Raw genomic sequence first — 16,650 nt, forward strand, 5'->3', positions numbered from 1 at the left:
GGGGCCAGCCAGGGGCCAGAGCGGCCCCCCGCAGTTTAACATCTCGTCCTGAAAGGGCCTACCCCTCGCCGCTCCGGAAAGTACGGGGGAAATCTTCGGGAGCGATTTGGGTGACATTAATGCTAATAACATGGGCTGCGAGACTTGAGGGAGTGAAGTGGAAAGAGACCTGTGTTTTCTGATGCCAGCCTCTTAAATCCCCCCCTCCTTCCTTCTCAAGTGCCACTTCTGCCGTAAATAAGAGCTTTAATGGAGAGCATCTTAACGGGGGCCCGCGGTCTCACTGGCTGCTGCTGCACTGCCTGAATCTGCACCGCAGCTTATTGCAAATATCAGATCTGTCATAAAGTCCTGCCTCAGTGTGATTTGAAGTCGGCACGATTGGAAAATTCGGTGTAGCGGCCGGTTAATCAGGGCTGAATTTATGCTAATCGAGGCTGATGATTTACAGTACCGTGCAAAAGTGTTAGGCACCCAAGATTTTTTTTATATAAATTTTATTTTTCTTAGATCAGTGGTTCTCAACCTGGGGGTCGGGACTCCCCAGTGGGTCGCAAGATAATTTTCGGGGGGGGTCGCGGGGTGATTTAAGGCAGTGGTTCTCAACCTTTTTCATATCAAGGACCCCTAATTTAGCCCACATTAGAGCCGCGGACCCCCATTGATGAAACAAATCTGAAGCTGTTTTTATTGTTAGATATGATTTTGTCCAGAATTCCATGACTGTATCTGTATTGTAGGTAGAGAGATAACAGTGAGAACTATGATCAAAATAGTCATTCTTCTACATTCTATAATTCTTCTTGTAAATGAAATAATGAAGTTTAACAGTTCATCAATTTGTTGGGGGCCCCCTGGAATGCCCTCCAGGACCCCCTGGTGGTCCCTGGACCCCATGTTGAGAACCACTGATTTAAGGAATAGGAAAAAAGCATATTTCTACTATACAGATGTTTTATCATGCCTATTTTTTCAGATTTTTCCTCAATTTTTGCTTTTTTTCTTGTAAAATACTGAATTGTTTTCAGCCTCTGTGCCTCTTTTGATAATGAATCAAATGAAACAACCTGAAAAGGGAAAATCATTCGTTGGTTTAAACTCTATATGCTTGTGAAAGGGATTGCGAGTAGACATTGCTTCGTTTTAAGGGGTCATGAGCCAAAAAGATTGAGAACCACTGCCTTAGATGTTTATTCATTTTTTTTCTGCATTAGTGTGTCAGTAGACTGCTCTTTATAGTACATTTTTTGATTTTTAGAAACTTTTCACGTAATTGTTTTAACTTTTTTCCTTTTACATGTGCCTAAGACTTTTGCACAATACTGTATGTGCAGCAATGTGCATGTCCGTGTTTATGTCAGCCGAAGGATGTTAATTCCAATATCTCACCTTAAGCACAATGTGTCCATAACACCGCCAACTGCAAAAATTTGTCTGCTGTTTTTTTTTCTCACTTAATATTTCATTTCGAAAGATGACGGAGGCGTGTAATGTTTTACCGATGTCTGTACGAGTGCATTTTGAATTCGGAACACGTCAAGGTGCGCTCATTTATTTATGACCCAAAATATTTCTCCTGCGCATTTTGCCCCTCGAATGTAAACGTGAACTCTTTATGTCGTCCGGATGCTTGTGCACGCCCGTGGTGAAAGTGCTTGTGTTCCAGTTAATGCGTCGAGGCTCGTGCATCATACAGTGCATCGATTTCTGTGAGCACCGTTTAGCCGTTTCATGACCTTTTTTTAGACTCATATAAGCCATGTATATGTGAAAGGGTTTAGTCACTACTGCTGTAGTTAAAGCTACACTAGGCGAGATCTTTATGTGAAAAATACACCCGTCAGTCTGAATCACCAAGTCGGGCTGCAACAGAGAAGAGCGTCCCATTCCCACTGACTGAGACGCTGTAGATTGGCACTATTTGTCCAAATTAAATGCTGGTGTGGTTACTGGAGGGAAATCGCATCCAAGCTTAAAGGAATAGTTCACCCAAAAATGAAAATTCTGCCATCATCTACTCACCCTCATGCCAAATGAAACACAGGTGAAACTACTATACTACACTACACTACAACTACTATACTAGATAAAAATAAATAGAATAAAAAGTAGAACTTTTAACTGTGAGGCAAGATATTGCTATTAATGTTAGGGCTTGGGACTTCTGGTCTGAACGTCCAATAAAAAAAAAAAAAAAGCTAACCCTAGTGCTACAGCATGTGATGACTCAGTGACGGCTCTGTGCTTGTTAACAGCCCTGCCTGGGCAGAAGTACAGATATAGACCTTATATATAGCCCAGACAATCCCCAATAAGAAACACAAAGATGGGATTGAATAAAAGAAGAGGGGTGACGTGTCTTTTTCCTTTTTTGAAGATTGCTGCAGACGTCTGTCACCTGAGCGGAGCTGAGATTCCCCCTTCATTGCCGACACCTCCCGATACAGGGCCTCTTCAAGTGGCTAAAAGCACTGCTTTATAATTAAATAGCGAGAAGTGCTATTTAACTTTCATGAAGCTCCCGGTGCAGGGCTGCCCCTCTCTCCCTGGAGCGCCCAGGCACCAGGAACTCTTGTCTGGTTCATAATGGTTCACTGTGGGCATTGACGAGAGGCCGAGGGGCCTCTATTATTGACAGAGGTAATTGCCCCTCCAGCTTAAAAAAAATGTCTGCACTGTCAGACTGTGGGGGGGGGGGGGGGGGGGGCAGGGGGGAGGATCAGCAAAGAGAAGACACAGTCCCCTGACCTTGGCAGACTGTCCAAACTTATCATCCCCGCATCCATCCAAGCATGAGTCGGGTCGGGGGGGGGGATGGGGGTGGCGTTTCTCACTTTGATGTCGGGAGCGCTCGTTGTGAGAAAGGATTTTGGACCGTTTCGGCGGCGGGGGGGGGGGGGGGGGAGGGGTGCGGCGGGGACGGAGTATCGGCGCGATTTGCGTGACCCAGTCTTGACCCGGTTGACGTTTCACAGGAAGATGGGGGGGGGGTGAGAGGGGAGGGGGGGTGGGTCACATGCTCCGCTCGCAGGCCGGAGCAGCACACTCACACACACACACACACACACACACACACACACACACACACACACACACAACCTTGGCATGGCCTGCAGGAGGTGACGGCGAGGGCATGATATGTGTTGCGTATGTTTAGGCTGCTGCGTTGCATGATAGCGCTCTTCCTCCCACCCTCCTCTTGTCAAGAAATCAGGAAGTGAGAAGACAATGAGGAGCACAACACCCACCATTGGGGGTATGGAGTCTATTCTCTGAGTCAGTCATTCTCAACCTTTTTCATATCAAGGACCCCTAATTTAGTCCACATTTGAGCCCCGGACCCCCATTTTATAAGATTTTGTCTCTCAAACCCAAATCTGAGAATATTTTTATTGTCAGATATGATTTTGTCCAGAATTCCATGACTATCTGTATTGTAGGTAGAGAGATAACAGTGAAACTATGATCTAAATAGTCATTCTTCTACATTCTTTAGTTCTCTAATTGTGTCAAACCTCTTGTAAATGAAATAATGGTGAAGTTGTAACAATTCATTAATTTGCTGGGGACCCCCTGGAACTCCCTCAAGGACCCCTGGTGGTCCGCGGACCCCACGCTGAGAACCACTGCTCTAAGTGGACAGCGAGTAGGTCCATCAGCAGATGTGATGTGATGGCTGTGGTACATGAACACAGTGACAGAGGAGGCCAGCAAGCTTGTGGGTCACTACCAGTTTTGCATTTTTGCAGTGAAATTTTGTGACAGCTGGTGTGTCTGTGTGTGTGTGTGTGTGTGTGTTTGTGTGCGTGTGTGTGTGTGTCTGTCTGTGAGGGCTTAGAGGGATGTGAAAGTCAAGTTGGCAGCTTGTACTGTGATAGTCTTGAGTAGGTGTGGGCCTGTAGACCAACTTCACTAAAGACCAGGAGCCGGATTCACTAATGTGTTCTTAAGATAGATCTTAAGAAATGACATAAGAGGAAATTTTAGGAAGTTCTTAAGAAGGCTCTTCAGTGCAATTCCTCTACATTTTCTTACTAACAGTCTCATTTCTTACGAATTTCTTTAATTTTCCTACTTAAGGACTTCTCAAAATAGGGCCTGAATTAATTCTGGTTAATAAACTTTAGGCTTACTGCCATTGAGGCTAGGAGACAAGGCTAGGAGGCTAGGAGACAAGGCTAGGAGACAACCCAAAGTGCCTCCATCTACAAAACAATTGAGGAAAAACCTATTTAGGGCAACTAGAGCAAAGATTTAAACATTGGTTGCTGTTGGTAACTGTAAAATTTGCTATCTTATTTTCAATAAATATGAGACAGAGGCCTACCTGGCCCTACACCAAATAAAGCTTTACAATAAATGTTCATCTTAATGTTAGGTGTAGGGGAACCTATGAAGACTTTGAACCATAACCTACTTGTCTACTTGTCTTGCGTAAGAGCTGTTGTGTGATTGGTTCGGGAGTTTGCGAGGCTTATGGGTATTGTAGTAGGTGTCATGGAAGCGTATGCGAGTGGCGATAAAAAAAAAAAGCATATTTTTCAACACAGAGGTTGAAATATTCACAAGTAATCACATAATGGAGTCTTGCTTCACCCCATACAAGATAATAAACCGACTGTAATTAACCAAAGAATGTTTGACGGGTGACTAACATGGGGGAATCACTTGTTGAACCACAGAACTACGTGACTAGCCAGCTCTACTGCTCAGTCAGAGGGAGGGGAATATTCTGTTAACTGCTTCATTGACATCAACAAAGAAACTCAATGGCAGGGGATCAAAGGTTTATGTTAAGAGCTTAACCTGAATAAGACATTAAAGGAATAGTTCACCCAAAAATGAAAATTCTGTCATCATCTACTCACCCTCATGCCAAATGAAACACAGGTGAAATTGGTAGCAGCCTTCTTAAAACAACTGAAGTCAATGGGGACCTGTTCTTTAGAGTTCCAGAACAAAAACAGTCAAACAATCACACTGTGAATAGAAAGACCTATACACCATTATTTGTTGCAAATCAATCAGCTGTAGTTAAGATTTGCACTAAATGATGGTGTAAATATACTGTAGGTCTTTTTGGAACTCTGAAGAACTGGTCCCCACTGACTTCAGTTGTTTTGGAGAAGGCTGCTATGGAGTTGTGCTGGCAGCCTCCCTGTGTGTTATATGGACAAACTTCACCTGTGTTTCAACTGGCATGAGGGGGAGGAGATGATGACAGAATCTTCATTTTTTGGGTGAACTATTCCTTTAAGAGCTTAACCTGAATAAGACATTAAGCAGAGTATGACCAATAGCCGGGATGCTCTGGCATGGAACTGTAGGCACTGTTGAAATGCGAAAAAAAAAAAAAAAAAATCAATAAAGTATCGGGCTGCAGTGTGCACCTTTACCATGATAAAGTCCCCCACATAAGAACAGATTTAGCACTGCGATCTGCACTCAAATCAAACCCGGGAGCAAAAAATGTGGCCAGACGTGGAAGCAAAACTAAAATTACCTCCAATCACCACTTACCAGAAAAATCGTAGGGGAGGCACTGTTGACAATATGTCTATCTCTCCGTCTCAGCACTTGGCACAAGCTGGGAACTTGAACAGCTGTGTGTGTGTGTGAGAGAGAGAGAGAGAGAGAGAGAGAGAGCGTAAAAGAGAGGGAAAGGGGGAGGTGACTCGCCCAGCCTGGTTAGTTCCAGATGTTTTCCGGCTGAAGCCCATCTGAAAATGTTTAATTTCTTCCTCTGGCCTTTCGGTGGCTGACGCTGCACCGGCTACTCGCTGCCGCTAACTGCCTGTCTGCGTTCATAAATCAAAACTAACCGCAACAGATCCCGGGCACCGAGGACTACAAGCTCTGTGTGTTATTGATTTTCTTTCTTTCAAGAAAAAAAAAGAAAAAAAGGCTTTGATAGACTCTTAAGTGGACAGTAACGTATGGTGCGGTTTGTAGCGGAGCTGTTGTCTCCTGTTAGGCAGGGGGAACACTGCCATCCCATGGGTTGCAAAGGAAACCGTGTGTGTGTGTGTGTGTGTGTGTGTGTGTGTGTGTGTGTGTGTTTTGCATGACAGTACCCCGACTCCTTCTCCTCCTCCCCTAGCCAGTGATGACCCAGATAGCTGGCGCTGACTGGCCTTGGTTCACCAGCAGTGCCAGGACTGGAACACTGTTCTAGCCCGGCTGAGCTGTTTTTGCCAGGGGGGTTTCATAGGGCTGGGCGGTATGGTTGAAATGAATATCATGATAATCATGAGGATTTTTCTCGATATCAGTATATATCACGGTTCATGTATGCAAAATCAGGTTGAATAATCAAATTAATGTTCATCTCATTGAACCAAATGGTAGTGTTAGGTATGATGTCAAACAAAACAGAAATATTCAAATAATATTCCTACCATACCTCATTTTATCAGAGTTTTTAAGTAAAATTTGCTTGTCATCATCAATTTAGACAGCAGAAATGTGTGTCACGATATTAAAATATCTTCATATCATCACAATATGATTCCACTGAAAGACTATGGCCTATAGCTTGTTTCATTATTGTTCCACCTATAAAATGAAGAAGAAAGTGTAGCAAGGATCTACACATGTTATCTACATGTGTAAAGTGAAGTGAATATATCTGGAAGGTGTATATAGTTCTACATGCCCTAGTCACTTTTGTACATATGTATGGCCTCCTGCAAACCAGTTAGTGTGCATATCATCCTGTCTCTATGCTAGAATCCTTCACATAATGTCTCATACTCCTCTCTTTGTTCTATATTCCATATTGATGTATTTTATAGTTTTCTAACTTGCCATCTGTGTCATAATCCACATATTTCACACTGTCTGTCTGACTCAGTAAGTTTTGGTGCCACTGACACTATTGCGGCTATTTTACATCCTGTTAATACTGCAATCCAGACTTTTTTTTTTTTGGACATGTTCATTCATACATTTCTACGGAGCCCCTAAAGTCCCGAAAGGTGATATTTTTTTTATCTTGTGCGCACAAGTTAATTATCTTGTGGGAACAAGTTATTATCTTGTGTGCACAAGATAAAAAAAATATCACCTTGTGCGCACAAGATAATTAACTTCTTGTGCGTATTTCGGGACTTTAGAGGCTCCGTACATTTCTACTTAATATGTCAGAGTGTTGGAATTGCCAGTTGTGTATGTGTATATAATAACCCTCATTTGTACAATTTGTACAAATCCTATTCTTTTTAAGCTGTATCCTCATGCTAATGTTGTAGCCTGATGTTATTGATGTAGCATTGTAACATAGTGTTACAGTAGTTGTGCTGCTGCTGCGGTTGCTAAATTGGTTGAAGTAGCTTACATAGCTAGCTAGCTACAATATTAATATACAGTATATTCCCAGATTGTGACAGGTGATCTTATTTGGTTGGGGCTGCAGCTCTGACTGACCAACTGCATCCATTATGTTAGCTTATGTTAGCAGTCAGCTAGGTTAGATTTATCTCCAAACCAACTAGGTCCATAATGTTGGCTAATCTTAGCATTCAGCTACATTAGAGTTATCTTCAAGCCAACTGTTAGCTAATGTTAGCAGTCAGCTACGTTAGATTTATCTCCAAACCAACTATTAGCTAATCTTAGCATTCAGCTACATTAGAGTTATCTTCAAGCCAACTATTAGCTAATGTTAGCAGTCAGCTAACAAACCAACTAGGTCCATAACGTTAGCTAATGTTGTAAATTGTAAATTGTTTAAAACTGGCCACATTTTTACTTTTTTTTATCTATTCCTTGCTATTTTTATTCTTTTATTTTTATTTTTTATTTCTATCCTATGTTATTATGTACATATAGCTTTTATGATACTTGTCATTTTTCCCTGTATATCCTTTATATTATTATATATCATTATTGATATCCTGTTACTACATTCGCTATTTGCACAGTTGTCGGAGTTGTTGCAACCCCATTTTCCTGCTGTTGTACATGTACAATCATGCATGTGACAAATAAATCTCTTGAATCTTGAATCTTGTTAGAAGTCACTACACTACATGTTGTCTTTCCAACATTTCCAAGGATAATTTTGATGAATATATTTTTTTTTGTCCAAAGAATGATTGAGTTTTCCTATGTTTCCACCTGCTTCCAGGTAGAGTTTTCCACCCAGAATATGACATTAATCAAATATGGACGCCGTTATTCATGACATGGAGACCAAACGTAGTACAACAGCACTATATATGCTATTGAATAGACTACTGTATAAAACAACTTCAAACGTCCTCTAACCATCCTCCCTTTAGCGAAGTCCCCTCTCTCCTCCCTCCATCTCTCCTCTGTCTTCTTTCTAGTGCCGGTTTGCAGTATTGCCTTCACAAAGAACTAAATCTTTGACCTGAATTTGACCTCCCCACCCGCTTCTTCCTCTCTAAGGACAAGGAGAATGCAGTACAAAACGTGTCAGAGCTGTGGGGCTCATATCCAGTTTAAAATGCAGCTTTCCCAGTATACAATGCAGGAATTTGCTTTAAAGTTGCTAAAAATTTTATGTTTGACAACTAGAATTCATTATTTCTTGGCTGTTAATTCTAGTCGAGGTGGAATGTACATGAATTGTTCAGATTGGCGTAAAAGCACCAAAGCCGATGTGCATGTACCTTGAATATTTTCAGAATCAGAACAATTGCACGAACGGTAACATCAGCTACGGCGGCCATTTTTCTTTCCTCTATTACTTGCAAATGGTTTTCCTCCATATCTGCTGAACTGACCATGCATGATATGATTGAAAAAATTTCTATGTTTTGGCAGCCAAGGAATACAATAGTGCTAAGGAAAACATAAACTGTTCATTGTCCATCGTGTAATGATTAATTTAATATACAAATTAGGGCTGAACAATTAATCAAAATTTTATCGAAATCGCAATATGGCCTACTGCAATTTTCAAATCGCAGGAGGCGCAATATTTGTTAAAGGTGAAATGTGTGTCAAAATACCATTTTAAATGAAATATTGTGGTGCTGCAGAGATGTCCTGGCCTACACATCATATTCTACAGACTTAAGAAAACATCTTTGTTTGGTACAGATCCCCGCAAAAATCACACCATAATCATTTTAATACATTTTTCAATGAAAATGAGAATAATGATGTAAAAATTATCATTCCCTCTAATATCGCAAATCATATCGCAATTGCAATATCAGTCAAAATAATCGCAATTAGATATTTTTTCAAAAATCGTTCAGCCCTAATAGAAATACATGAAACTGCAATTTTAAGAGAACCAAGAATAGTGTAATTTTAATATGACAACCTGGTAGGAAAATGCCAATGTTGTCAGTTCTCTTAAAATTGGACTTTCATTGGCATCCTGGCGCTCTCTTGAAGCTATTTTACCTGTCTGGGAAGTACATGAGCGACACTCTCCCTTCCCTGACAAATGATCACCAATGTGCTTATGAGCAAGACACTTGAACTACAAATCTTCTTCAACTAACCTGTGTATTAACCTGTGGAAAAGTATTGCAAGTACATATTATTGTGTAGTTTTCTTGATGAAAATCTCCCTAAATACAAACATACAAACATAATGTACTAAACTAAGCACTTACAAAAGTGTTCCAGCACCTGACATAAGCGGGGGTGATCTTACCATTAGGCAAAGGTAGGCGACTGCTTTGGGCCCCGGCAGCCAGAGGGCCCCCAAAAAAGACAAGAACAGAACTAATGTAAACTTATTAATCAATATAAAATAAATGTACTTTTTGTTACAATAAATTATTTCAATCTTCAGTCATGGTCTTCCACCCTAATTAATCAGGCTATAGCGGGTTATTCCACTTCTAGTGCGATTTTGCTACTTGTCTACTATTTTGTTACTATTTCGGTACTTAAGAAAACAAAAAAAGCAAGCTACACAAATGGGGCAGAAAAACAACAAAAAGTGCCCTTGCATGCATAGTTTTCTCAGCCCCAACTTGATGGTAATATGTAGAAAGGATGGATTAAAAAGGGAGAGGGCTGGGATTCAGGGGGCCCCATGCTTGCCCTTGCCTAGGGCCCCCAAATCACTAAGTCCGCCCCTGGACATAAGTAGTGCTGAGTGATGTGCCACTTCCCACTCTTTCTTTATTGAATTAAGGTTATGTTGTGCCTCACTGAGCACGAAGGTGACAGGTTGTAATATATGACGTGATGTTTGATTGTTTGCCAACAGAAAATGAAGTAAATTGGACCAAGTGTTTGTATTCAATTTTGTTCTCCATATTATTGTAGTATGTTCAAGTTGTGATGAGCAGTAGCCAGCTGACCTTGGTTGAGAGTGAATGCTTGAAACGTACTTGCGATGCAGTTTCGTAAAGAAGACCCTCATCTTCCTCTCCCTCTCTTGTGGTTCTGTCGTTCCAGATTGACGCTGTCAGTATAAGGAGTAAGGAGTCGGAAGCTGCCTTCCTAAATGTCTACAAGAGATTAATCGATGCCCCAGGTAAGGTCACATGATACGTACGCGCACGTGTGTGTGCATGTTATAAAATTCGATGACCATCAATATCCTAGAGCAGTGATTCTCAACCTTTTTCATATCAAGGACCCTAATTTAGTCCACATTAGGGCCATGGACCCCCATTTGATCGGTCCCAAATCTGAGAATATTTTAATTGTTAGATATGATTTTATGCAGAATTCCATGACTATATGTATTGTAGGTGAAACTATAATCAAAACACTCATTCTTCTACATTCTCTAGTTGTGTTCACTTCTTGTAAATGAAATAATGGTGGAGTTTAACAATTCATCAGTTTGCTGGGGACCTCCTGGAACTTCCTCAAGGACCCCTGGTGGTCCCTGGACCCCACGTTGAGAACCACTGCCCTAGAGAACCAGAACCATCAATGCGTCAGACCAAGACCGGAAAGATCTGACCAAACCTCTAACATTACACCAAGAATTTATACAGACTTACAATGGAGACCCAGGAGTTAGACACTCTCTAATGCTCTAATGTTGGCTTTACATAGATGTACAATAGAGACCCCGGAGTTAAGCCAGAAATGCACTGGAAGCATCAGATGGAGCTGCAGTGCAAAAGGATAGGGGTAAAATAATGTGGTTGGTTTTTTTTCCAGGAGGCGAAATTCTTGTCTCATCTAATGTGTCTATCACATTTGCATCATCTAATGCGTGTCTGTGTTATTTTGATTCATTTCTATATAAATATATTGCAGGGTCTTTTTGAATTTAATTAATTAGTACCCTTTGACAGCCCATCAAATCGGCTAGTTTGTAAAGTTTTATAGAATAGAGGGACTATATACCAGGTTATAGAATTTATGTATAGAATCAGAATCAGCTTTATTGGTCAAGTATGTACACATACAAGGAATTTGACTCTCGATGTACTTACACAGAATAAATATACAGCTAAAAACAAGGACAACAAGATGAATAGAGGTAAACCTAAACATTTAACTACTATGTACAAATATGCATATATATAAAAAGGTATATATACATACATATGTGAACAACACTAGGACAATAGTGCAATGGTGCAGGGTGCAAAGATGCTGGAATAAATATGGAGTTGTTGGTGTAACAGGTTACATTATATACATGAGTTATTACACATTACATACATTATACACACATTATATACACATTAGAATCAAGAATCTTCTTTAAATCAGATATTGTACAGATGATGATGATGGGGGAGGAGGAGCAGGAGGAAATCCCTGAAATATAGGTAATGATAATATGATAATATTATATATTCATATAATGATAATATAGGACATAATTCAGACTTTACCTTGCGAAAAACAAACATTTTACCTCTCACATACATATATGAGATGCTTACATATTCATATGTAATGAAACACACTCACATCCACTACTGAAACACTCATAAAAGCACTGAAATGTGTTAATATACACCTCTGAAACTGAAAACCTCTGACATACTGTACACTATTGAAACACTGTCATAAACACTACTGCAATGTACTATGCTCATATACACGAGTAAAACATTCTTACATATACCACTGAACCACTCCCGCACACACTATTGAACTGATTTCACTAATGTATGTGTGAACTTTTTACTGGTGTGTGTGTGTGTGAAAGTTTTACTCGTTTTACTAGTGTATGTGTGAATGTTTCTCTAGTGTTTGTGTGAGGATTTCACTTGAAAAGGGAGCCACTGCAGTAGAAAAGAAAGAGGCCGGAATAAAAAAAAAAAACATTTGATTGGCTTATTTCCCAAGAGCTCTACCTTTCTGTGCGAAAACGAGGGAGACAGTCTTTTCAACAATGGCGGCTGGGGAATAAGTGGAGTGAGCGTGGGCTAGCTTAGGACTGAGAATTCTATTTTTGTCCTTATCTGTGTCATTTGGAACCAAGAGGTGAAGGACCTGTGCGGCTGCACTTGAAGCTGTTTCCAAAGACACTCCAGAATGCTGTGACACGTTAACTGAGTCTCAGTCACTGTATCATTGTGTATTTCCGTGACATTATCAGCATTTCTCTGGGAGAAAAATTAAAGGGGAATATCACTGAATACCATTGAATATGCTCTTCCAATGGACGAGGACAGTCTGACTGGAAAACCTGGAGCTGTGCTATACTATGTTTAGTTTAGTTTAGTTTAGTTTAGTTTAGTTTAGTTTAGTTTAGTTTAGTTTAGTCTAGGGCTGGACGATATGGTTGAAATCAATATCACGAAAATCATAAGGATTTTTTTCGATATCAATATATATGACGATATGGCTCACATAAGCGAAATCACGTTAAATAATCAAATTAATGTTCATCATATTGAACCGAATGGTAATGTTTGCTGTGATGTCAAACTAAAGTGAAATTTTCATGTCTGAGTTTCTAAATAAAATTAGCTTGTTGTCATCAGTTCAGACAGAAGAATTGTGCGTCTCGATATCCCGAAATCACCATATCATCACAATATAATCCCACTGAAAGACGATAAACGATAATATTGAATTATCGTCCAGCCCTAGTTTAGTCTATTGGTGCAAGAAAGTAAAATGTCAATAGACAGAATTAATCAAGATTGTCCAGTATGCAGTCCAGTATGTTTGAAAAAAAACCTAAGGGCTTGTGAAATGACCATCTACTGTATATCAAATACAACTGAGTCACTGAAAAGGAAATTAACTTACAAATGATTAACTTACAAATAAAATGAAAATGACTTACAAATGAAGATGAAAACAGTAGTAAAAATAGGAAAAAGAGCACAAAAGTAATAATAATTTACGCAAAGCAATAATAATGTCATGTAAAAAAAAAACAACAACAACCAACTAAAAAATAAAATGTAAGTAGATAACATTAACGATTACAAATTGATTTGTCTAATTTACACAAGATATGTTAACAAAGACAACTTTAAATGTTTCTTAAAACAATGCAGAGATGTGGAACCATGATTGATCTTTATATTCCAGTAATACATGAGTTCTGAATTAATACACAAAGCCCATTGGGGTGTAAGGAATCAGTGGAATTCTAATTAAGTGTATTAGTTCCATAACCACTCAAGCATGTGTGTTTGAATGGGATTATCTCTTGCATAGATTGATAGCTCTGTGTTTATGGATATTATTAAATATGTGCTAATATATTATTATTTATGTATTGCACCTTTATCTCAAATCAAAACCAACACAAATAGAAAATTAATTTACTGAGCACACTCAGGAAATGTTTTTTATTTTACTTTTACTTTTGAACTAAAGGAGGAAAGGAGGAAGAAATAAATCAAATTTGTATTCAGTGTGTACAGTTTTTTATCAGTTAGAATCTTTCAGATATTTGGTTTTCTGTGTTCTAAATGCCTTGGATTTGGTGTCTGGAGCCTTTCAAATGTTTTACACTGAGAAGACCCAATTTATTTATTACTTACTTGAACCTCAGGTTCAAATTCTTTTTTCCCCTTGTATTATATCTGAAAATGTAAGAGGGTGAAAATGAGGAGCTCAGGCTACAACTGAAATTTATATTGAAATTGACCTGATCCTGTTGCCTCAGTCACTCCAGATATTTAAGCTATTCCACAACTAAACTGTGTGCCAGATTTAATTAACAAGATAAAAAGGGAGACTCCAGTTCAACATAGCCTGGGGACTGTTCCAAAAACGGAGGCCACAAAAAGTGGGGCTTAATATGATAAGGCAGACTTGAGTTAACTTAACAAATCGATCCAGGATGAAGCAGTTCCACAAAGGCAACTTCCAAATAACCTAATCAGGCTAATTCAACTCTGGTTTGTCCACACACACAGCTTTAAAACACTGATCTGAGATGCCAAGTAGGGAACATACTGATTCACAATGGAAAAGACAGAGACTTGTTCACGGCCACGGAGCAGCAGCTGCTCATCAAATAGTATTAAGAATAAAAATATAACAACAAAAGGCAAAACCATTGGCACTGGGACAAAGCCAAAGAGAAAATTTGCCATTATATTGCAAATCAGCACAACACAGCACAGACTCTGACAGGAATAGGGTACCATGGTAAAGTCTGAATTATGTCCTTAAGTACAACAAGAAAAGAAAGAAGAAAAGCAAAAAAAACATAATATAACACTAAAAACAGCCAAAACTATAAGTATACATACTTGCAGTTGCACATTTCAGACACCTACATGTAGCTCTCAATCCGTCCAGATTCTGCACTTGTAACAGGTTGCTGTGCCACACTATCCACACAGGTCTCTCTCAACTATTGATATAAGCTAGGTATGTCCCCCATTTCAATGCATAAACCTCTGATCTATTATGCATCCTATAAGACAGATGCTCATACGCCGCAACCTTTCCCAGTTCAGTAAGCCATTCCTGCATGGAAGGTCCCCCTGTTGTCTTCCACCCTCTCATTATGATCTGCCTCCCCACCATGATGCTAGTCTGGATCCAATCTGCAACATGACCCCTACAATGGGTGAGCAGCAGAGGGTCCCCCAACACATAAAGTCTAGGGCTAAAGGTAAAATCAACGTTCATAATGTCACAGATTTTCTCGTGAATTTGGTGCCAAAAATCTCGGAGAACAGAGCATGACCATAACGCATGTACCCTCTGACCTCTGACACCTCCAGAAGTCTGCTGTGTCTTTCAGCCCTAGTCTCTAGTCTATGCAACCTTGATGGAGTCCAATAGAACCGATTAAGTTTTTTAAATTGAATAAGTCTAATTCTAATATCCCTAGACATTTTCTTGGAGTTCTGGCAGATGCGGTCCCATTCCTTCTCACTGAATGAAAGGTTTAGATCATATTCCCAGACCTGCTTTAGTTTAGTTGCTCAGACTTAATCAAAATGGTCAGCGGACTGCCAATTTAATAACTCTGCTGTCCATGGTCCTGAATCTTGTCGGCAGGCATTTATGCGTGAAGACGTCGGATGTAGGGAAATAACTATCAATGTGGCGATATCCTGTAAGGTGTAAATGCATGAACCTTTAAATAGTCAATGTAATGTAGTGTACGTGTAGTGTAGGTGTCATTTACACTCTAAGCCAACACTATGTGAATGCTACGTGAACACTACATCTAAATGAAACGCATTATGCCAATGTTACAGCTATGCTACCATGTGGGTCTCCATTGTAAAGCCAACGTTTTAGCTATGCGACATGTGTCTAACTCCTGGGTCTCCATTGTAAGTCTGTGTAAAGCCAACGATTTAGCTATGCGACATGTGTCTAACTCCTGGGTCTCCATTGTAAGTCTAGAATGTAAATTCTTGGTGGAACCTTAGACACCAGGTCACTTTCAGGTCTTTGTCTGGCGCTGGGTGTTTCAAGGTTCCAGTTCTCTAATAGGATATTGTCTGTCTTGGAACTTCATAATATGCACTTACTCACGGCATGCTCTCTCGCTCGCTCTCTCTCTCTCTCTGTCTCTCCCTCCCTCACTCTCTCTGTCTCTGTCTCTGGGGACCATTGGCTCTAATGGAATCATATGATTGCATAATTATGCCAGCTGTCTCATTAAAAGAACTGAGTGGAATTGGGGCATACAGTAATTAGCGGTGCAGCAATTAGCTGTGATGTTGCCAGGCCAGACTTCCCTCTATTTCTAACGTCAATTTAGCTCTGAACCAGTTAGGAGAAATGTCTGCTATATGTTACTTCCAATCACATGAATTCAGCAACAAACCAAGCGATATGGCCGAGCGATTAGAGGGTCCGATTCTGCTTCTCCTGTCTCTGTGACTGAGTTTGCTAGCTTAGTTGAGTGTTTCCCATACACTGGTAATATTTCGGCGGCTTGCTGGCCAAGTTGTTTTAGATTCATTTCACATGCTGTGATGCACCAAGCTGAGGTTCAAACCTGATGTTTCTTGTTGATGTAGTTTATGTTTCTCTCCAAGCCAACTAGGTCTAATTGTGTAAGTTCAAGCCTATAACTAGTTTTAACAGTATTAATTCACGAAGAATATGAAGCAAATGTTTGAATAATTCTAAAGATAAAGGCTCTTAACGCTGTCAGTTAATAAGAATTAGACCTAGTTGGAGATATATCTAACCTAGCTGACTGCTAACATTAGCTAACGTAATTCACCTAGTTGGTTTGGAGATAAATCTAACCTAGCTGACTGCTAACATTAGCTAACGTAATGGACCTAGTTGGTT

General features: G+C 40.0%; 1 protein-coding gene across 1 annotated transcript in view; it reads left to right on the plus strand.

Moving 5' to 3' along the window:
* cux1a (cut-like homeobox 1a) overlaps positions 1-16,650 on the plus strand; it is a 182,952-nt gene that overhangs the window by 56,917 nt on the left and 109,385 nt on the right. The window contains exon 4 of the mRNA XM_071547106.1: positions 10,393-10,471. Within this exon, the coding sequence (XP_071403207.1) occupies positions 10,393-10,471 (79 nt within the window). The remainder of the gene's footprint in view (positions 1-10,392; positions 10,472-16,650) is intronic.

The sequence above is a fragment of the Centroberyx affinis genome, unplaced genomic scaffold, assembly GCF_046629955.1.
Source record: "Centroberyx affinis isolate AG114_WGS23_722 - 3 ecotype Tasmania unplaced genomic scaffold, CSIRO-AGI_Caff_v1 ptg005676l_1, whole genome shotgun sequence".
Classification (NCBI taxonomy): Eukaryota; Metazoa; Chordata; class Actinopteri; order Beryciformes; family Berycidae; genus Centroberyx; species Centroberyx affinis.